Below are 22,473 nucleotides of genomic sequence, written 5' to 3'. Positions count from 1 at the left end.
GATTTTTACATTTCTTTCCTTTTGTGAAAACAGTAATAGAATTTGATTCAGTTTTGAGATTTACAACCTTGGATGCAGTGCAAGAAAGGCAAAAAAACCCACAAAAACACTGCAGACTTTCCCATAGAAGAAATATACTGGAAATATACTTGTGGCCAGCAGGCTGATGGAGGATGCAAATTCAGTTTGCTGTTCACTGCAGAGCCCTAAGTAACACTGTGCAAGGCATTTAGTGCCTCAGCTGAAGTTCTTAGCTTAGTTCCCTTCCCTGCCACTTTTGGCTTGCCACCTGTAAGCTGTACTTGGTGGCCAAAGGATAATATCATCTATGAGATTAATCATCATTTGCATTTAACAGATTTAAGTATGAGGCCTTGACTTTCTCTAAAATACTGTGGCTCCTTCTACTGTTAAGAATAGGTGACTCTTAAGTTTCTTTGAAAATGTGACACCCTTGTCAGTTTCACATGAAAGCTGGTCATGATATGAGTTACCTCACAACTTCTGAAATCCTTTTTTTTTTTTCACATCTCAGTTATACTGTTAATGTAGCAGATGCCAATATGGTGAATGCTTGTTGAGAGCCTACAGACAAGTATACCTTGCTTGTCCCTGCAAACACCAGTGGTCCAATGGCTCCTTTGATTCCTGCCTGATTTAAATAGTCCTCTTGTGTGCAAGAGGGGAAAAAAAAAAAAGACAGAGCAATGCTATTTCACAACTCCTTTAAATGCAGAAACAGCTGGTGCCAAATGCATGCACACATACACAAACACACACTAAAAAAAAAGGTGAGCTTTTTTGAATTCTTACTTGGATAGAGAAGAAAAAGCAGAGTGAAAAGCTGCCAAAATAATGAACTGGATAGTTACTGAGAAAAGGCTAAGTAGGCAGTTACAGAGGCTGGTTAATTTCAGCTAATGCAGTGATGGTGAATGTGAAAATAGGAAGGATGTGAACTAGAAGCAGATAAGGAAGGTATATGGTGTAGACATTACTGTATATCCCTGTTCTCAGACCTGTAGCAAGCAGTAACAGGTTAAATCAAGAGCAGGAAAGATTTGGTTTATGTGTGACTCTGCAGTTGCAGTGACAGAGCAGAGATGAGAGGATTTGGTCTGTTCTTTTCCTGCTGAGCTTCTTTACAGGCTTTCACTGGCCACTATCTGCTTATATTCCTACCGGAGGAGCAACTGCTGTGGAGAAAAGACTGAAACAAGTTGCATGTGTTCATGAACCACTGAAATTTATTTTGTAGGTGATAGAAATCTAGTTAGAGAATTTGCCTTTCAGCTGCAAAAAAAAACTGTCAGTAGGAAGCATTACAAAAATGAGGATCTGTAATGGTTGTGTTCTAGTTATATATTTTTTGCTATTCAGGTGTACACAAGATGTTGCCCTCTGCTCCCTTTGATATGCTAATGGCTATTGAGTCTGTTGCCACCCATAGATCTCTGTGGATTTTGGACTCTGTAAGGGGGGTTTCCTTTGAAGTCAACAAGAGTAATTGCGTGCCTATTGGTGGCAGGATTTGTCTTAATCAACTGGACAGCCTAGCTGGAGCTGCTGCTGTAAATCTCGCAGCCCTGAAGTTCTTTTGGTGGCTTGCACTCAGCAGGCACTAAGGGAGATGCTGTGCTTGGAGTATTTTTGTAACTGCCCACTGCCTGCTTTCCATGATCATTTGTGGCTGATGACCGAGTACCACGTAGAGAAAGGAAAAAATCTGTTCTTTAAGTTAAAACATTCAAGTAGAATCAAGGTAATGGAGATTTACCATCTCATTGCATGCAGTAGAAAAACGCATGTACATAGATAGTTTTTTGCCAGTCAAGTATCTTGTTTTGTATTCCCTTGTATGTCTGATGAGCAGATTGAGATGTATACCAGTGGTTTGAAAATTGAAAACCTTCATTGTTCATGTAAATTACAGGTCAAGTCTTTGTAGTGCATCACTGCCCTTCACAGTGAATCACATGTAAAACTAAGTTATGCCCCATTTAAATGACAAAAGAATTCTTGGACTACACAGTAGCTCCTTCCAGTAGTAGCTGAATAAAAGAAGGAAAACTAATAAATAATAAATAATTAAGATGGTAATATATTTGACCACTTTTTTATTTTAATATGACTTTTTTTCAGTTATTATTGTAACAGAATTGCTCCTTTCAAAGACAACTAAAGTGCTAATGATAGCTAAGAAGGTCATTCACAGGAGGTTAAATTGTTTTAATTAGCATTTATGAGAAGGTTACTGTAAGAGTGCAGGAAGATGTTAAGGGGTTAACCTATAAGAGATTACATTGTAGTCAGTGTTCTGTTAAAGTTTGAATTAATTTTTCCCATGGGTTTTTCACATTCTAATTTTCAACTAAATGAGACATCTGTTTCAGAAAAGGAAAATTTGCTATGGTTGTCATAGCAACTATCATTCTGTAAGAAAATTATTCCAATGGTTACTTTAGAACAGAAAGATAGAAATTCAGTACATAAAGCAACATCCGACTGCTAGCACATATTCTGATAATTCATCCCTTTTTGTGTGGTGGATTATTTGACCTGTAAAACTTGTTCATATGTTTTTAACATTAATTGTGCTGTAAACAAACTTACTTCCAATATATTTCCCTCCTAGAGTCTTATGTGTAGACTATTATTATTATTTTTATCATAATAATAATGCCGTTGAATTTCAGTAGGAAATTGAGAGACTGCAACTGTTCTGTTTAAGAAGGTAAGACCTAAATCAAAGTACATTTCTACACATAAGTACTTCAGAGGTGAATTACATTCATGATGTATGTCTTTAATGGACAAATACGGTTTTGTTGGTTGTTGTTTTTGAGAATAGGAGGTTTTGTCTTTGATAACATACGGTATAGCATTTCCTTTATAAAATGTGAACTGTTATTGAAAAATAATTGTAAAAACATTATGCTTTTCATCAGCAAGTACTGATAAGGGGATCCAGAAATAACGTGCTCGATACTAAGACTTCAACTTTGCTTACAGGTTCCATCATAAATGGAAATCTTAGACCAGGTTGTCTTAGCTTGACATCCAGGTCACAGACTTACTAGTAGGTATTTGAGAAGATTTTTAGTTCCTACTCTGAAACTTTGATAGCTGTTCTGCAGTAAATTGTCAGAAGAGGGGACCTGGGGGGTTATGAAATCCTCACATGAGTGTAAAGATGGTTTGGCTTTGGGGGCGGGGGCACTGAAGTGCATGATTTTTCTTCCTTCTCTTAAATAAAGCACTCTGCTGTCCTCTGCTTGAATCCTTCCTGGGACTCCAGATTTTTGCCCGAAACACTTCAGGCATTTCTTTCGATGTCGGGATTGTCACAAAAGACAGCATAATGGCAAATCAGGCGAGTCTGAACATTTTCCTTTCACAAAAGAACAGTTCCAGCATGCATACCTTACAGCCCTGCAGCTTGGGTGGGTGCTGCTGGCACAAAGGGAGGCTGGGACAGGGAAAGTGCTGCGGATCTTAATAAGCAGATTATGCCTATTGATAAGGGGAAATGGGCTCTTAACAAGCTACCATGTATGGGCTGGGCCTAGGAGGGACAGGTTGAGGCCCTCAAGTCTGCATGGTCCCATTCATAGTCATTTGGATTTCAGCGAGATTAAATTGTGTTGACACGACCTGTGATGGTCACGATTATTTCTCTTTATAAATGCTTCATTGTGTGCTTAAAATAATGATTCTGGAGGTTGTTGACCTTCTCTTCTTTGGCAAATATTGATCTTTCTCCTTGAGTTCTTTACAGGGGAACAGCCAGTTCCTCTGTGCCCAGAAGACCACAGGCTGTTGGATGCATCCTGACCCCGCATCCCTTGGGATGGGGGCTGTGTTGTCCTGGGCCATGGGCAGGAGCAGAGGGCTTCAGTCACTGCATCTCAGCAGTGATGAAGCAGGATCAACTGTGCTGACTGACACCGTGCTTGCCTCTTGATTGCCCTTGAGAGTATTTTCTGTCTGAGATTTTGCCCCTGGAAAACTTGCTCTGGGCCTTAATGCAGTTTGCCAAATAGTTGAGTGTGTTCACCTTAGTGTCAGGAAAGGCTTGAAGTGTGATCCCAAGGCTGGTATGGGGAGTTTGGGAAAAAAAAAAACAACAACTAACCTCTGTGTATTTTTATAAAGCCTTCCACTTCTGGAACATCTGAGCACCTTGCAGACTCAAGCTTCTTTATTTTAATAGTATTTCCATGAGACAAAAACACTTCCATTCTGTCACTGGTGAACTGAATATAAAGATCAGTCTTCCCAGGCCTGGGTTTGGTTTGTGTGACAGTATCACGCACCAAAGTTACAAGGTAGTGAATAGAGCACAAGTGATCACCACAGCAGTAGGAATGGAGAAGTCATGTTCTATGGGCCAGTCTGTGTTCTTGCTAGGAGGAAACAGTGTTGGAAGCTGAACCGCTAACCAGAAGCACAGGGTTTGAATTGTGTGGGTATCTGCAGAAGGCAGCTGCCCTGGTCTCAGCCACCTGCCTAAGAAAAACATTTCTGCTCCATTGGTGCTGCTCTTAGCATCGCTTCTTCACACAGCATTACCTCCCTCATTGCAACTTCTGGAGGCTGAGATACAGCGTCTGGTCCCATTGGTAGATGTACTAAGTTTCACATTTTGTTTTTTTTTTTCTTTCTTTTTCTACCTTGGACACACTGGATGCTGTGTGATGAGGAGCTGGAAGGTGAGCTCTCTCCTAGCCATGGGCATCCACGGCCTTTGGTCACCTCTAGAAAAGCTGAGGCTTTTTTTTGTCTGTAGAAGGAAGAATAGAAAAGCCCCCTTCTGCTTTTCCTTTTACCAGAATTTTCTTTTCTTCCTGTTGGTAAGCCACGTCATATTTTAGCAAGCTGTAGGTTTTAAGCTGTTTTCAATAGACATGTGCTTTGCAGCTTTCCGAAAGGAAAAGAGGAAAATATATCATCATGAAGATTGCAGACGTGCTAATTTTTGAAATGTTAGTCAAGCATCAGTAATGGAACAGGATGAATAATAGCTTCATGAGCATTTTCTTTTGTCTTTGCCATATATTATGTTATAATTCATATAACATTGGTTGTACAGAAAAAGAGTTTCACACACACACACAAAAATGAATGCTATTTGTCTCTCCAGATTCCATGCTAATAGAAAGCTAATCTCCATATTTTAACTAGGTAACCATACATGGAAGTAGCACTGAAGACATTCTCCTCCTCTCTTGGCAGGCAACCTTGGTTTTATGGCTGGGGCTTTAATCTTCCACGAGGCCAAGCACTATTAGAGAAGTGGAACCTTATTCCAGATGGGATAGATATTCTTATAACACATGGACCACCTCTTGGTAAGAAAATATTAATGCTGTTAGCTGTGAATTTCAAATGATTGTACAGTAATTGTTGGCTGTCCTTTTTGTTTTGAGTGGAAACCTGACTTATGAAAGTCAAAAGTAACATCCTTACCGATGTCATCAGCACCAGGACGTATGAAGCATGGAGCAGTCTTGGAGAGCAATGCACTATTATTTTGTAGCACCATCATTCTCCCTCACCTGCACCAGCATTCCCCCTGTCAACCATGGATTTCCATTCTGACTGGATTTATCTCCTGCCTCACAAACCCAAATGCTGTGGTAGCTGGTCTGTCTTTGGATAGGGTGAATTGACTATTTTTATTGCAGTACAGTAATAGTAACGGGCCTGCAAGAAACAGTTTTACATTTGTGTTTTACAAGTAATAAGCATACTGATAATACAGAGCAAGATGTGAGAGATTTTTGCCTTCTTGTGTAATAGTGAAATGATCTGTGTTATTGAAATGAAATTATCAAAGAAACTTGTCCTGATACAGTAAATACTTTGTTTTTTTAACACATTTCTCAACAAATCTAACATATAGCAAGCTATGTCTAATGCTAATATTTATTTACATCTCACTAATTTAATAACTGGACACGGACATGAAGAATGTACTGAAATGTTTTGCTGCCTTTTACTGCAGAGGAGTTCTTTGTGTAAGATGAAGGCAGTTGGTTCCTTTAAACCTTTAGATTCCCTTCAGTCCTCCATTTCCCGAAGCTAAAATCCTCTTGTCTTCATAGTATCATAGTATTATAGTCTCGTGCAGGTTGGAAGGGACCTTAGAGATCATCGAGTCCAACCCCCCGGGATTTGAGCCTTCTGTGTAGCAGAGCGGCACTTCTACCACTTGCGCCACAGGGGGATTCGAACCCAGGGCCTCCGGTGTTGCAATGCGGCATTCCTACCACTTGCACCACCGGGGCACACCCTTCCACCCTTTCTCCTTCTTTTTTAAAATCTGGAGGAGAAAGTGTCCAAAGGGTTTGTGTTTTGTTGTTTCCTATAGAAAGACAAGTTTGCATTCCACTTCTCACTAATCCTGGTGAAAGGGCTGCTTTGCAAGCTTGGTTTCTCACAGAGCAGGCCTGTGTACTTTTGCTGTACCAAACTGAAGTCTCATGCCATATCACAGACTGCTTGTAACCTGGACCTGCATCATAAAAGTGGATGGCACAAACGAGTTGTTTAGGCCTTGATATATCTTCTCCAAATGATTAGTAGTGGAGATAATCACGATGTAGATTCAAGGCTTCCATTGTAACAGTGGATCTTTGACACTGTGTTGTTCATAAGTCATACACTTTTAAAATTTCTTGAGGAATGTCAGCACATTAAAAGCTGTTTTTAAAGAGCCTTTAGCTCTTCCTAATATCCCTGTATCCCTGTTTGAAATCCCTTGTCTGAAGGTAGAGAGCAAGTTTAACACCACTCAGTTTCAGGAGCTGTGCTAACTTAGTCACTTGTTTTTGTTAATATTATTATTGTTAATAATAAGCTTGAGCTGTCCTCCAAGGATTTTTCATTTTCAAGTTCATATATCTTTCTATTTTTCATATTGATATATTCATAGCACAGAACGCTCTGCCTGAGAGCATCAGCTGTTGGTGTCCCTAACACTCATGGCAACAAATACATGACACTTCAAGAGAAATTAGCACTATGCCCAACTTACAGAACCTCCTGAATTTGTAGCTCTCGTCCACTGACAGTATGGAAGACAGGATTTTCCTGACCCTCCAAGCTAATTATTTTAACCAGAAAGCTGATTACTACTGTTCTAATCTCAGATAGCAAGATCAGAGCTGTTCCTAATGGTCATGTAATGCAATCCATGCTCTTGCAAATTCAGTTGTTTGTTTGTTTTTTCCCCAGCACGTTTGCCTAAATTCTGTCTGTTACTCATTTTCAGTGCTGCTTTCATATTCCCTCACTTCCGAAAAGCATGCACCCTCCTAAACTAAGTAATACTACATTATTAGATAGACATAAATTAGTCCACATGATTTAGAGGCACAAGCAACATTCAGAGTTTATGAACTTCTTTGTTTCTAATGAAAAGATAATCCTTTCTTCAGAGCTTATAAAATACGTTATTTTATTAAGTGCTAATGCCGATTTCTAAGTCACCTTATTTTTGTTAGCTTTATGTGCAGTGTAACTTGGAAAGTCTTTTCTCTGACTCCCAAAGATCTTCCTTTATGATTCTTTCCTCTTCAGAAGTTCACTTATTTTGTTTGTTTGTAATTTTATTTCACCCTTAAGTCTTCATTTCTGGCTGTCTGCTTGATTGTCTGTGACAAAGATTTATACTTTCCTGACAGCTGCAGAAACCTGTTTAAAGTAACCAAACATTAAAAAAACTCTAAGATGATCTCTAATTGTTAGCTAGGTGTAATCAATTATTCTTAGTTTGTGTAGTCAGGTGTACATAATAAGCTGCTAACATATGGGAAAGCTTCAGAAGGTTGATAATGCATGTAAACAAAAACATGTTCAACATAAATAATGCTTAATTTAATGGAGAAGTTAATTTTATGGATTTTTGTTTGTGAAGTTTTTGAAGTGGAAATACTTTTCCCTTTATGTTCACCGCAGACATTCTGACAATTAACTGTTTCAAATCATTGAGGTAACAAAGCCCAAAGTTATAACGGGTTTCCTGTGGAAGAAAAAAAAACCACGTGAACTGAATTCCTGAGGAACTGCTGGTTTCACTGCGACATCGTAAATAGTTGTTATTTCCTACAGTGAATTTTGAAGTGTGTTGGGTGCTTTGATCTGTCTGTAATTCAGCTGGCTTTCTCTTTGTACATCCCATCATTGGCTGCTAAGCAGCATCTTCAGAGATATCTGAATAAATTAGGAGCCAGTGTCCACTACACAACACCCAGTTCATAACTGTGATAGAAGGGCAAATTTCTGTCATTCTGATAAAACCCACTGAGCTCAGTCTTCAGGTGCTGGCATCTGAAGAGGTATTTTTCAATGTGTGAACCTTTCAGTAAAGCTCAAAGCTTTCCCAAGAGCTTGAATACCACACTTCTGGCCTTTTAAGCCAGCTGGTTAGATGCTACTTAGCCATGCTTGATTGCACATCAAAAGTAAACATATGAAAGCCAGGTCTAGACTCTGCACCTCCCTGAATGACAACAGTTTTTGCAAAAGCACAATATGTTGCAGCAGTCTAAGAGTTGCAGATCTATGACAGGCATGCAGTGTGCGTATCAGAACAAATAAAGAAAAACAGAACAATGGTATGTTTTACATTTCCAAATGTGAGCCTGATCAAAAATGACCAAACAATGGAAAGGAAGCAAGAGGGGTTTCTTCCAAAGCCTCTAACACAATAACATCCTTCTTGTACAGCTCTTAAAGAAGCAATACACTTCAGCTGGCAGCAAGCAGCAAGTTTATGGACGTAGAAGCAAGTTGGTGTACGTTTTTGTCTCATTTTGTTTCATAAGAAGTGTGTTTTTATACAGATCTGTGGGAGTAAATACAGCACTTAGTAACGTATCTACTGCACAAAGGCTAAGTTTCTTTTGCTATCTGAAGCCTTTACAATGATTGTACTTGAGGATGCTCTTAGATATGCTCTCAGTTCCTCACCTCAGTTCCACTAATGTAAGAGTCAGTGTGAAAACAATGTAATTTTATTATTAGTCACACAAATTCATTACATAGGTTAAAGTGTTCCATTTCAATAACTACGTCCTAGGGCTGGATTTAAATAGCAAAGTGTTGATTTAGCTATTTAACTTTAGAGACTTGCTTTTGGATATGCAGCTCTTTAGTCATCAGTCTCTTAAAGAAAGAAGAATGGATAAAGCACTGAGTTTTCCCGGTAACGTCAGTGCAAAGATGCTTTAATTGCAGTGATTTTTTCCCTTGAAAAGTTATTGGCAAGAGCTATCACAGTCCTGTTTCTTCAGATGAGCTTTTATGTTTCCTTCTTCCCTCTTCTACTTACTAAAGCAAACACCATTTTTTTCCACATCAGTTCTGACTGCTTATGAGAGACCACGAGATACTAAATCTCAGAAATGTTTTTGAATACTAAAGCAGTACAGCTTTGCAAATAATCTATCATCTTCTTTTAAAGCTTTCCTTTCCTTTTCTGAAGGTTTTCTAGACTGGGTACCTAAGAAAATGCAACGGGTAGGATGTGTAGAGCTGCTGAACACAGTCCAGAGACGAATACAGCCAAGGCTTCATGTGTTTGGACATATCCATGAAGGTCAGAAAACACTTCTTTCTGTATGTATTTAAAACCCACAAACACAACTTGTCTGTTTTAACCCATATTTTTAAACTTGAATGTCTGAACTAGCACTTTTGGAATTCAGATACTCATTTAGCTGCAAATATTCAGATGAAATTGGCTGATATTCACATTTCAATATTTGTACTTCAGCCTCTCTTTTAGTTTCTTCATCTATAAAATAGAGTGATGCATCCTTCACAGTGAGGATTACTGCGAGTTTTAAAACAACATGGGTACAGCAGTTAGAGAAAGAGTTCTAAATATTAAGATCAATAGACTGTATTTTCCTCTTCCGAAACTCTGTGACTTAAGGTATTCCATGCCAGTTTTTTGTGTCTCTGTTTCTGTGTTTTTAAAATGGTTGAGTTCTTTAGGGGGTACTTCTGAGGCTTATTCTTTAAGATTGAACAATAGAAGTTGTCTCTCCCCATCAGTTCCTATATGAATTTAAAATGAAGAGCCACTGACATGTGTAGAATACAGCATGCTTATTCATGTATTTATGTCCTTTGGCAGGGGAAATGTTCTGTAGCCGGACAAAACATGGCATTTCTCTTGACTGATTTTTAACTGGAAAAAATAAGTTCTTTTCACAAAGTCAATAAATGTTAACGTGTGCTGCTAAATTCAGGAACAGCGGGAGTTCATCTCCAGGCAAAGGGTATGTTAGATGCCCTCTGCTACAAAGGAGTCTGTCCAGTACACGTACAGTGGCAGTAAGTCTTCAAGCATGCCCCCACCAAAAGAAACCACTGAGCTGTGCAGAAATGTGCCCATCGGCATGTAAGAATGTATTATTAGCTACTTAGCTTTTGGCAGTGTTAACTGATTTGCAGTAAAAGGTGCTTCACAACTGCCAGTTTTCTGCTTCTAAGATTGCTCTGGACTTCAGTGTAGGATATCTGTGGGTTTCAGCAGTGTAGGAATGAATGAATGGAAAAGTTGGAGTAGCTGGGACTTGGATACTTTGCTTTTATGAGAAACTGTTGCCTTTCACAAAAAATCCCACTTGGACTTTCTGCTTGGAGTCTTGACCCTGCTAGGTTAAGTGGTTAGAGGTGTGCTGCTGTAAAGTTGACACATTGAGATCATTATTTTAGAGGGCAGGAATGAAGCTTATTCTGTCTTTTCTCATCTGCGGTGACCTGTTGATGCACAGTTAATGTCCACATTGCTGTTACAAGTACAGAGCAAACAAGCACTGCATAGGCAATATTTTTTCCTAACATCTTGCTGTTACAGCAGGCTTTGAGGATCTGTACAAGAGAGCTGGTGAATTCAATTCAAACTCGTTGTCTTTTTCAGAAACAGTAGGCCAAGTGAGTTGCAGGGGAGGTAGGCAAACAGTTAGCGAGCCAGGAAGCTTTGGGCAGGTAAACAACATCACATCTGCTATGACCAAGCCCAGCTTTGGCTCCCAAGTGAAATGAATGGCACCTCCACAGAATGGTAAATCATGTGAATTAATAATTTGGCACGGGAGGTATCAGAACTCAGAAACAAGGTACTCTTCTCGTTAACTACCATAATTTAGAGAAAACAAATGGGGAGGTGCATAGCCTGTTTTGCAGTGGGATGGCAGCTCTCTGCAGAGGAGAATTCCCACTGCAGACAGGCTGTGCAAAACGAAGCTGCTTTTTGTAGAGGGAATGCGTGATTTGTACAGATGAGTTCCTCCCCTGACTGAGCATAGCTACATCTGCAGCAGTCATTTACTGAACATCCGGGAGGAAGAGATGCTTAGAAGAAATGTTTCTTCCCTATTCCCCCTCTGCACAGCAGTCTCTGCCAAAAAATACCTCTACACATGGCCTTGCTGCTGATAGACGTGGTGGTGATGAGAAGCCTGGCAGGGGCTCCAGGTGAAATACTGCTTTGCCGATTACAGCCAGGAGGTCAAGTCCAAGGAAACTCTGCTGGCAGTATGGAAAGAGTGAAAATTGTAGTGTGATGAATCTTCCAGCAAAAAGAATGTATTAGCAAGCTTATTTTGTTCTCTTCAAATGTGTATCTGAGGAGACAGAAAACCCAGCAGCAGTGCAGACTGTCCTTGGTGCAGCTTTTGTTTTACACAGGACAGTTGTTCTGTGGCAAGCAACACATGTAAAAGATGTAAAGAAATGTCTGTGACAGGAACCTGACAGAGTTTTCTTCCCTCCCTATGCCCGAATTATAATGTGATTTTTCCATGGGGAGTCCAGGAGGCCCTGCATTTTTCAGGGTATTTTAAGGAACAACAAAAAAAAAACCGCTATATGGCTATTGGATGTTTGTTTGTAAATGTTTAAGACATTAAATTGCTTTCAGAAAAAATTAGGATCCTAGGTACGTAGGACAGCAATAGTTTTAACACAGTGCACATAGGTTGCTCCAAAAGTAATGCCTCCTAAAACTGATACAAAGAGCACAATAACATTATGTAATAGAGCAAATTATCAGCTACAAGGCACTATTTTCTAACATAGTCACCACTGTTAGCTATGCATTTTTGCCAGCAAAGAACAAGAGCCTGCATGCTGTGCTCATAAAAATCTTAGTGGCCATCTGGAATGTGGTTTGTCTTTCACATCACTGTCACCACTGGTGAAATGTACCACCCACTGCCTCACTGTGCTCACATCCACTGTTCAGTCTCCATAAATGTCCAGGAAGTGTTAATGAATGTCAGTGGTGCCATTTTTTCCACATGGAGGAATGCATCAATACCCCTTTGCTTCATGCACACTTCCATGTCAGACACCATTTTGTTGAACTGCCCCTCTACTGCCGTGTGTCACACAGAAACAAAATGCAATGGGATATTGTTGGGAAGGTTCAGCCTCTAATGCCATTTCACCAACATCCACCTCCAACATTGTGTGACAACATAATAAAATAGGAGCAGCCCTCGTAGCTGTGACCATGTTTCACTATTAACTTTATAAACAGTGAGACTGAGTGTTAGTACAGAAGTCTTCCACTGGATGATTTTCCCAAAATCACGTGTTTCAGATTGTGAATTCATTTCATGATATTGATCATAATACTTATGTTTAATTTAATGAAAGTTTCTAAAGTGAAGCATTTAGTTTCAGAGTTATCAAACTAATGCTTTCTCCTAGACATTCATGACAAAAATTTTGACAGTGGAGAGTGTGTTTAATTTTCGGTCAAAGGGCTTTCTCTTCAGCTCTTCAAAAAGCATTTCACTGTATTTCTACAAGCTTAAGAACTGGAAGTTTGATTTCCTGCAGATTTAGCTCTGAGAGTGTCTTGAATGCCTAGTCAGACATGAGATGTAGTTAAAACTTTTTCCCTACTGGTGAGACACTCTCTGGAGGTATTTTCTCCTATGGAAATATTACAGTGTCTGGGGTGGGAATTCACCTTGTCTGTCGGAGAATGTATTAATGAAGTCATTTTTCTCTTCCTGGGCTGACATTTTACAATCTTTCCATCACATTTGATTGAAATTAGCCATCAAGATCAAACACACGGGAAGAAAGGTTCCTACAGAGACCAATCCCAACCATGTGTATATGCATACATCCTCCCCTTGGTCACATCATCCTTTTTCTCCATTGGTTGCTTAAAATATGTACAGCATAGCATGGAGAAAAAAGGTGGAAGAAAAATTGCCCAAATTTTGGTGCATGGATGACTGCAAATCTAAATGAAGTATGTCTTCTTTTTTTTAGTGCTGAAACTGTCTAAGTTCTGTCTTCCCATCCCTTCTAAAACTGGGGAGGTTTGAAGAATAAAAGCTTTTCAAAGAGAAATACCAGTGTTTATAAGGAGGTTTGGGGAGCGAGCTGCCTCTGTTTTGTAAGGGTCAGTTTTCGTTTTCTTATGCAATATGGCAAAACATTCTACTGTAGAACAAAGGTGATATTCATCCAAGAGACTTTCACATTTTGCATTGAGGTTAATTTTAAATGCTTTCTGAGTAATAAATGTGCCACTTATCATTGACATGTGATAAAGGTAAATAATAAAAATGATTTAAAGAGTGAATAAGAGTAATTAGAGCTCTTCTTTCTTCGTAGGTTATGGTGTCATGGCTGATGGAACTACTACCTATGTGAATGCATCTGTGTGCACTGTGAATTACCAGCCTCTAAATCCACCTATAGTTATTGACTTACCTACTCCGAGGAATACATGATTATAATAAAGGATTTCATGTTGTGCCCAACACATTAGCAACTTTATATTGCTGACTAAGAATCCCAATAGGGAACTATTCAACAAGAAAAGTCCTTTTTCTCTTTTTCCTACTAGCTCTTCACAGATAAATCTGAATGACAAAAATGGATGACAAACAAAGACATTTTGGTGCCAGAAACAGATTAAAGACATGTCACCATTAAAATGTTTGTGAACACAGAAAAGTGAATGCATTCCACATATATATACATATACATCTCTCTCAAGTAGGGACTTCTGTACATACTGTATGTTATATTGGCCTAACTAAAAGAACAATGTCTTTCAGGGGAGTGTTTCTTCAAGAAGGTTTGCAGTTTAAACATAAGAGTTTAGACTAGGATTTCCTCATGTCAGATGTTTCCCATTGAGCTTTTGATAAAAGTGGTGTTAAAGATATTTTCCCTTAACACAGGAAACAGAAAAGATTCTACATGAATGACCAGCCACAGGAGGAAAGCTGTTATTTCAAGCCTTCCAAGTCTTGCATCTATTCCAAACCAATGCAATAGAGGTCTTAATTCACTGTACTGAAATGAAGTTTGGTACATCAGACGTTAAGGAAAAGGATGCATATTACCAGCATGCTGTAAACAGCTCAGAATCCAAGAAGGGAGAAGGGAGACTGTGTTAAGTGCAGTATAAACTCAGGAATTTGTAACCTGGCCTCGCCTGTGGGGGGGGAAAAAAGAAGAAAAGAAAAAAAAAAAAGAAAAAAAAAAAAAGACATTTCCCTTAAAGAAATGAAGGAGTATAACTTTGTTTTCATATGGTAAGGAGATGTGTGATTGTCTGTAAAAAGCAAAGAAAAAAAAAAAACTAACACAAACCCAACATCCAGCAACCCGGTGTTCAGTATTGAAATTTTAAATAAAACCCACTGGGACTATTTGTTTAAAACTGGTTGCTGGTATACGTAGCCAATAGTGTGATTTCTGGGTTGAATTTGGCCCACATCAGCTGTGGCTAAATGTCGTCGTGATAGTTTTGTCCTTTGGGAAACTTTATGGACCTCATGGTGGAGGGTCATGCCGAGTTGGGGTTTGGGCATTTGTTTTTGGATAGCTATGTACTAGCCTAAGTGCAGTGAGTGATGAGTACATGCCCATGTGTACAGAGCAGAGGTTGCCTTACAAAACCTGTGGTGGTCATGTACCCATTCACAGGCACTATTGAGGGAGGCCCAAGACAAAACCATAAACCCAGCTGAAATCTGTCTCTTGTGCTGTGTGTAGATGTATCCAGGCAAAGCAGGGGGTGTCACAGGATGGCTAGCACCAATCCTACCCGTGCAGCTTTCCTGCAGGTTAGCAGAGGTGTTGAGTCTGCTGGGATTTCTATGCAGTCCTGGGCAAAAGCTAGAATATTGTCTACCAACTTGCAGAAATACTTCCTTCAAATGTGTTCTGCAAGAAATGGGTTCCTGCCTTGAACTAACATCTTCATGCTCAGAGCATTTTTTCTGCCTAGCTGGACATCAGTTAACCACTGGAAACTGAATGTTGATGTTCTGTGTTTGGGGCCGACTGCATTTACATATTAATCTTGTTCACACAAATTAGGCAACTCATCGCACTATCAATACCGGATTGTTTTCAGCTCTGTGCATAGTTCGTATGTGCACACACACACAGTGGATGGTAGTATTGGTTACTTTTTGCCTGATGTATTGGATATGAATGTGAGCTTGGTGTAGCGGCTGCATTTGTATTAAAATTCCTGCTCTGCCAACCCGGGCTAGCAGCCACAACTCTAAGGGAGGCAGGCAAAAATATTACATTTTGAGGGTTTCCTGCATGCTCATCCAATGGATGCTGGAAGCTGTGCTATTCAAAGCCAGGAGTTGATGTGCTGTGGACCCACTGGCACAAAGAAACATGGCAAGCCATAGAGCTGTCATTTCCTGGAGCTGTTGCGTGACTGATTTGCTGCTTTTTCCCCAAACAGGCAAGCAAACAAAAACACAACAAACATAAAAGTGAGCAAGGGTTTCCTGGAGTGAACAGTTCACAGCACAAGAACAGTCTACCACTGAGTTCAGCTGGGTCTACTTCTTGTTAAATCCATTGGTGTAGAAACTGCAAGATCAGCTCCTAAATCAGCAAAGACTAAACTTCATTGCTTAATGTCAACTCCCACCATCATTGGGAAGATGAACAATAGCATGCACTTATAGAGTGTCTAATCTAGTCGCAATTTGAGTGTTTTGAAACAAACATGGCAGGAAATTGGCTGTATGTTAAAAAAGTCTGAAATGTTTACATTCACTCATGGCACTTAAAATGCTAAAATGCTGAAAAGGGAGGGAAGAGGTCCTTTTATTGGCCTCAACAAAATTTCTATGTTGACCATAAACTATTCTCTTAAAAATAATTTTTCCTAAGGTATCTTCAAAATACTGTGTATTTTTATGTGAAAAAGATATGAAAGCAGCTGTTACTTCAAACTATCATTTAAACTAATTGAGGTATGAAAGCTTAAAGGTTATTTAATCATTTTGGCATAACTTGATTGTTGTTGTAATTTTTGGTCAAGCATGTTAGACAAATAAAGTCTTAAAAGAAACAACAAAACACAAGGCCTCTTTATATTCTCCTGGCACACTCAGCTCCAGGTAATGGAGCATCTGCTCTACAGCTGTGGGAGCCAGCCTGAGGGTACTGAGTTGGGGTATTAATGGCTGAGGGCAGCTGGCACAGAAGGTGGGGTGTCCCATGGGTCACGCAGCTGAGTGGTGGTCTTTGTGATATGACCAGCAGGGCATCATAGTCATTGTCCTGCTCCATTCTGGGAAGTCTTCGTCTTGTCACGTGCTAAATCTGGCTGCTACCCTTGGGAATGGGCAGTGAACTGGGTGATGGACAGTTTGAGTCTGTACAGACACAAACCATACAGGTTTGTGAGATTAAGCAATGGGACATTTTTGTTTTAGCACTGTGGACACCATCAAAAGCCTGGGCTTCTTGCCCGCCCTCCCCTCCCCCCCAGGTGAACAAGGCCATGAAAGGGAAAGTTTTGCAGTTTTGCAACTGTGAGCTCCTTTTAAACTCAGGGACAAGCTGTCAGGTTCTTTTCCACCCCTCTCCCCAGGGCCGACCTTCTCTGCTATTTATCCAGGTAGGATCACTCCCAAAGGTGTGCTGGTGTGTATCAGTAATAATGTGCATTCGCATCATTAGGCAGAATTGTTACCAAGATAAATTTTAGTTCATTTCAATGAGGAGTAGGGGAGATATTGCTGCATGTCAGTGAAAAAAAAGACAAGATTATTTTTACCTCTCTCAGGCACATATGGCTGGGGATGTGAAATGTTCCTTGGCTACGAGGAGCGAGCAAGCAGAGATGCGGCACCCACCAGAGCAGCTGCCTTTTCACCTACCCACCACAGTATGCCCCAATCTGGGGAACTGGATTCAGGATATCAGATGCTGCTGCTTGTGAGAATATGAAGCTAGAGACCACCAAAAGTTCTCTGACATTCAGGGAGAGTACTTTAGGGATCCAGAGAGGCACCTTTCTGGAGGAAAGGTGGAAATCCCTGTCCCCAGGGCCGTGTGTGGGGACTGGAGGCCGTGCTGGGCAGGAGGCAGTGCCAGCGTTCAAGCATTGCTGCAGTAGGCAGCCAGAGGGGATGGGGAATTTTCCCCATCATCTTCTGCAGACTCTGAGCATGCCAACAGCCAATGTGTTTCAGAGGAAGGAGGAACAAGACATTCCTTTGAAGGCAATTTTTGGAATAATCTGCCCATGGGGATCTTTGCCCCTCCTCATTTATTCCTGTTTGTATGTGAATTTCTCTCTTAAAAACTCGTATTGCTCACTGCTAACGGAACTCACATATAGCAAATACAACTGCAAATGTCCTGTATGTACCTTCTTTGTGCCATTTGTTATTTTGTATACTGCCATTATGTTTTTTCCTCACTTTGTCAGGAAATTAAAACAATTTCAGTCTTAGCCAGACTATTTCTAAACCTCTTTCTGTCCTATCCCAGAAAGGCTCCTTCCCTTCCTGTGCGTCTTGTGGGAATTGGGGACAGCCAGGTACTTTGGAGGACCTCCTATCCCTTCCCAGCATTGCTTCTGGGAACAATAATCTGCCACTTTCTTCTCTCCTGATCTTCATTTAATGCTGTTCTTTGTTGAGGGTATTTTTGGTAATAACAGGTATTTGCAGCCCAAAGTGAAGTACTGTGGTGAGTTGCCCATGGCCCCAGATGGAGTTTTCCTTTAAAGAGATGGCAGCCTATCTAGGCTCCTGTGGTTTGCACAAACACCACCTATTAAGGACATGTCCACATGGGAATCCCTTCCTGACTATCTGGAAATCCCTTTGAGTCCATGTGGGAATGCCTCTGAGGCCTTTCCCCTCTGGGCCCTTCCCCCATCCCTGGTGGTGCACCCTGCAGGCCTCCTCAGGCCTGCCAGTGGCTCCAAGCTGTGGGGCCAGGCACACTGCTGTGATAGGCTGGCAGCTGCAGGATGCACCCCATGATGTGGTGCTTCCTGGCATGTCCCTTGCCGGTGACCCTTTGCAGCCTCTCAGGCTGCAAAGCAGCCTTTGACAAAGATCTCCATCAGGGCTTTTGTGACTTTCCACGCCAGTTGTATCAGATACTACTTCTTGACAGGATTTTGATCTACCAAAGCTTTCAAATAGACAAAAGGAACAATCTTTTATTTTCTGGAAGCTTACCATGTTTTATTTCGACACACAGCCAAGTTCATTCTCCTCTAGAGCGTGACAAGCTAATGCTGAGCAGAGTAATTAACCTCACTGTCAGCCACTGGGCCCGAGTAAACGTGTCCTTGTGCTCCTGCCATTTGCTCTGCCTCAGCACCACCCGGGTCTGGTCAGACAGCAAATGGCTTCTGGCGCTGGAACACTGTGTTGAAGGCCCCATTCCCAGCCTTCAGCCAGCCTCATGCTATGGGCTTCAGTGGGGAATGGCGATGCGGATGGGCTTGCTGTTTTCATTCGGTGCTTTCTGCTCTGGGGATGTCATGAGCCTTCAGTGTACTGATGGAGTTGTGCTGCAGAAACTATCCTAGCTGACCTTCATAGCAGCCCATCCAGAAGCTTCTGCTCCTGCAAAAGAAATATTCATAGGCTAATAGAGACTTCCCCCCTGCCTAACAGCTTGGGACAAATTTTCCAGAAATAATGAAGTTATGCAGGATAACACAATTTAAATTAACTGGGCAATTAAACCTGCATTTGTATTTCTTTTAGCTGTTTTATAAGGCCTTTGCATGGTGCAGCTGCTCTGATTGCATCTGTTACCTGATGTTTTTACAAGGAAGGGAGAGCTGCTTTGCATGGACATGTGTTGGCTGCCAGTCACCTTCCTTTTGTCACCAACCCTTCTGCTTCTGTGTGCCACTCCTGGGGGCTTCATGAGCAGCCCCCAACATGGGTATCCCCACTCCAGACACATCTGTCTCCCCAGGGGCCAGAGTGCATCCTTATATGCAAAGAAGTGGAGGTCCAGCTGGCAGGATAGCTAGTTTGCCTAGCAAGGATGAGAGTGGATGAGGAAGGTCCAAGGCACTCCCTTATGTCCCACAACAAGGGTTGTGTCCCCAGGGCTGTGACACCCCATGTTCGCCAGCCCCAATCATCACACTGCTGTGTGACTTTGTTCCCATGTTTGGATTTCTTGAAAGAATACATAGTTATTTTAATGTCAGCAGGGGAATTAATCATAATCATTTAAATACGATTGTATTTCTTTATTTTGTTCATTTGAAAAGTCAGGAATTACATCAGGCTGCACTTATGGAAAGATCTGGATTGGCTTCATGGGGCGCTTGCAGATGCATTGCTGAGGGCAACTCCTCTTCAAATGAGCTGGTAATGCCAATCACATTACCCTTGGAAGTGTCAGCTTGTGGAGGGATGGACTGTGTGATAGTGGCCAGAACACCATCATTCTTACCATGTGCTCACTTTCAAAGTTGGCAGTGATTTAACACAGCTACAGCATGCATAGTGAAGAGATCAGTTAGGAGCAGCACACGTTATTTTAATATTATGGACAGATAGTCTTGCCTTTGAGCTCACAGACAAACCTCACTGCCTTCTCTATCAGCTCCAGATCAGACTAAGAAGCCAAGAGGGGCCAAGAGAGGCAGGCCCTATCACTAAGGGTGACACTCAGTGCTCCACAAGCTCACCTCAAGCTGAAAGATGTAGACATGGAATTGTGGAATCACAGCATGGTTTCAGTTGAAAGGGATCTTAAAGACCATCTAGTTACAACCCCCCCTGCCATGGGCAGGGCTGTCACCCACCAGCTCAGGCTGCCCAAGGCCCCATCCAACCTGGCCTTGAGCACCTCCAGGGATGGAGCATCCACAACTTCTCTGTGCAGCCAGTGACAGTGCATCACATCACTCAATAAATATTTTTTTCCTAACATCTAATCTAAATCTTCTGTCTTTTAGTTTGAAGCCATTACTCCTTGTCCTGGCACTACACTCCCCAGTAAAGAGTCCCTCCTTGTCTTTCCTGTAGGTCCCTTTTAAATACAGAAAAGCCTCAGTGATGTCTCCCTGGAACTTTCTCTTCTCCAAGATGAACCAGATCCCACAGCCTTTCTTCATAGAAGTGTTCTAGCCCTCTGACCATCTTCATGACCCTCATCTCGAACCACTCCAACAGCCTACATCTTGTGCTGGGGACCCCAGACCTGGGCATAGTACTCCAGATGGGTCCTCACAAGGGGACGATTACTTCCCCTGTTGGCCAGGTCTGTTTTTACACAGTCAAGGATGCAGTTGAGCTGCGAGTGCACAGCCATGGCTCGTGTTGAGCTTTTTCCCCACCAGAACCCACAGTTCCTCTCATCTCATGTGTCTCACCTGTTTGTGAAATGATGATGGCTTCTGGATGATCTAACAGCCTGCTTGATGTTCACGCTTATCCAGTAACAGAAGAACCAGTGCCTCTGGACTGCTGTCCATCGTTCCCATCAGAGCCCTTGGGTATTCATGATGAGATTGCTGGGAAGCAGTTCTTTCCCCATATACATCCAGCAGCAGCCTTCTTTCCTCACCCATTATCCTTGCAGAGTGTACATAACTGTGTTTATTGTTTGCTCAGAAAGAAATAATAACTCTGAAGTGCTACCTATCCAGTTTGTTTCTGCGAATGCCCATAACAATAATTAATCATACATATTATTAACATGCGGTCAAAAGACTTGTCAAAACTGGAGCTCTCAAGCAGAAAACAGAGCTCACACAATTAGCAAGCACTGCTCTGAGAATTTTTGAATATGAGTCAGTGTTTCTCCCAACACGAAAGAAAGTCAAGGAAGTAATAAATCATAGAAACATAGACAATACACTCAACAAACTATGATGAAGACACTTCATCAACTGCCTGTAGTACTGTGTCGGTGTATTGCATGAGTCTGCAATGGTTAAGCTTGTTGCATTGTAGATGTATTGAGTAAGTACCAATTAATGCTGCCCTAAACTTGAAAATACTGCGCTCATGCTCTCTTCTGAGTTAGAAGTAGTTTTATTTCTTAATTACTTTCAATTCACCTGCTGCTGAGCATTTGCTGTTCCTTAATACAGGGAACTTCTATGGTATAGATTTTATTCTGAAGCGCAGGACCTCAGCCAGGCCCTGGGGACAAGCACAGTGATGGGATAAGGGGTGTACTGACCTGGATGGTCAGGATAAATCCTCACATCAGGTGCAGATACCCTGCTCATTGCATCTCTGCTCTTTTAAAACGGTGCGTTTCAGCTTACAAGAAATCAACCCTTGCTAAAGGACTCAAAGGATAAAGGACAACGGCAGCAGATGATAGGGTATGGTTCCTTCAAATTTTGAATCTAGTATTATATATTAAAACAATGGAAAACTCAAAACACAGAGATGAGAAGAAAAAAAAAAAAATCTGAAAGCAAATGACTGACCAGTACTCTGAGATGCAATTGTAATGGTCTGTGCTCCATATTGGCTTAACTTCTCTTTCTGGGATAAAAAGGATAGTGTCCACTCAAGAACAGTGTTCTCCTGTTGACCCCACACTTGCATTATTGGCAGTGGCTGTGTTCTCTGACTGCATGGAGTTGGTCTGAAATTACCTGACTTGAATTATCAGGTAATCACAGCTCAGAAGTAGAGTAAAAATGGAAAGCTAGGCTGTGTAAGCTTCATTAAAGTTTGTATTCATTGAAAGTTCTCGGTAGATGTAAAAGGCAGTTGCTTCTCTGCAATCTCCAGAGGCTTCACAGCACCTTCTACTCTCCTGCTGGCATTTACTTTCCTGTGGACAAGACTGCAGAGCCCTTCCTACAAGAAAGGGTGCTCACAATAGCAGGAGTGAAAAACTGAGCTGAACCAGTGGAAGTCTAGGTCAGTCCTTTTTTCCTCAGTGCTGACCAATGCAGCTCCCTCACCCCACACTGAGATGGCATATGCCCTGGCTGCTTCCCCAGCTATGGATCATAAAACTGGTGGTCTAGTGGTTAGGATTCGGCGCTCTCACCGCTGTGGCCCGGGTTCAATTCCTGGTCAGGGAACCATCCTCTGCAACCTATGTTATTGTTCTGCAGGGCTGGAGTGTGAACCTTTTAATGATCCATACTGCACATGATGTTATGATGTAGAATATTGACAGCAACATTACAAAACC

General features: G+C 41.3%; 1 protein-coding gene across 10 annotated transcripts in view; it reads left to right on the top strand.

Moving 5' to 3' along the window:
* Nucleotides 1-16,389, top strand: part of MPPED1 (metallophosphoesterase domain containing 1) — a 63,107-nt gene extending 46,718 nt beyond the window's left edge. For 8 of the 10 annotated variants that reach the window (XM_085517918.1, XM_085517940.1, XM_085517915.1 and 5 more), the window contains 3 exons: nucleotides 5,236-5,351; nucleotides 9,491-9,604; nucleotides 13,657-16,389. In XM_085517918.1, coding sequence (XP_085374044.1) covers nucleotides 5,236-5,351; nucleotides 9,491-9,604; nucleotides 13,657-13,775 — 349 coding nt within the window. In that variant the 3' untranslated portion in view covers nucleotides 13,776-16,389. The remainder of the gene's footprint in view (nucleotides 1-5,235; nucleotides 5,352-9,490; nucleotides 9,605-13,656) is intronic. The other 2 variants (XM_085517956.1, XM_085517957.1) reach the window with 1 other exon arrangement.
* The last annotated feature ends 6,084 nt before the right edge of the window (nucleotides 16,390-22,473 follow it).

Source organism: Coturnix japonica, chromosome 1, assembly GCF_054131305.1.
Source record: "Coturnix japonica strain WE chromosome 1, WE-NBRP24, whole genome shotgun sequence".
NCBI lineage: Eukaryota > Metazoa > Chordata > Aves > Galliformes > Phasianidae > Coturnix > Coturnix japonica.
This window is presented reverse-complemented; position numbering and strand designations above follow the sequence as displayed.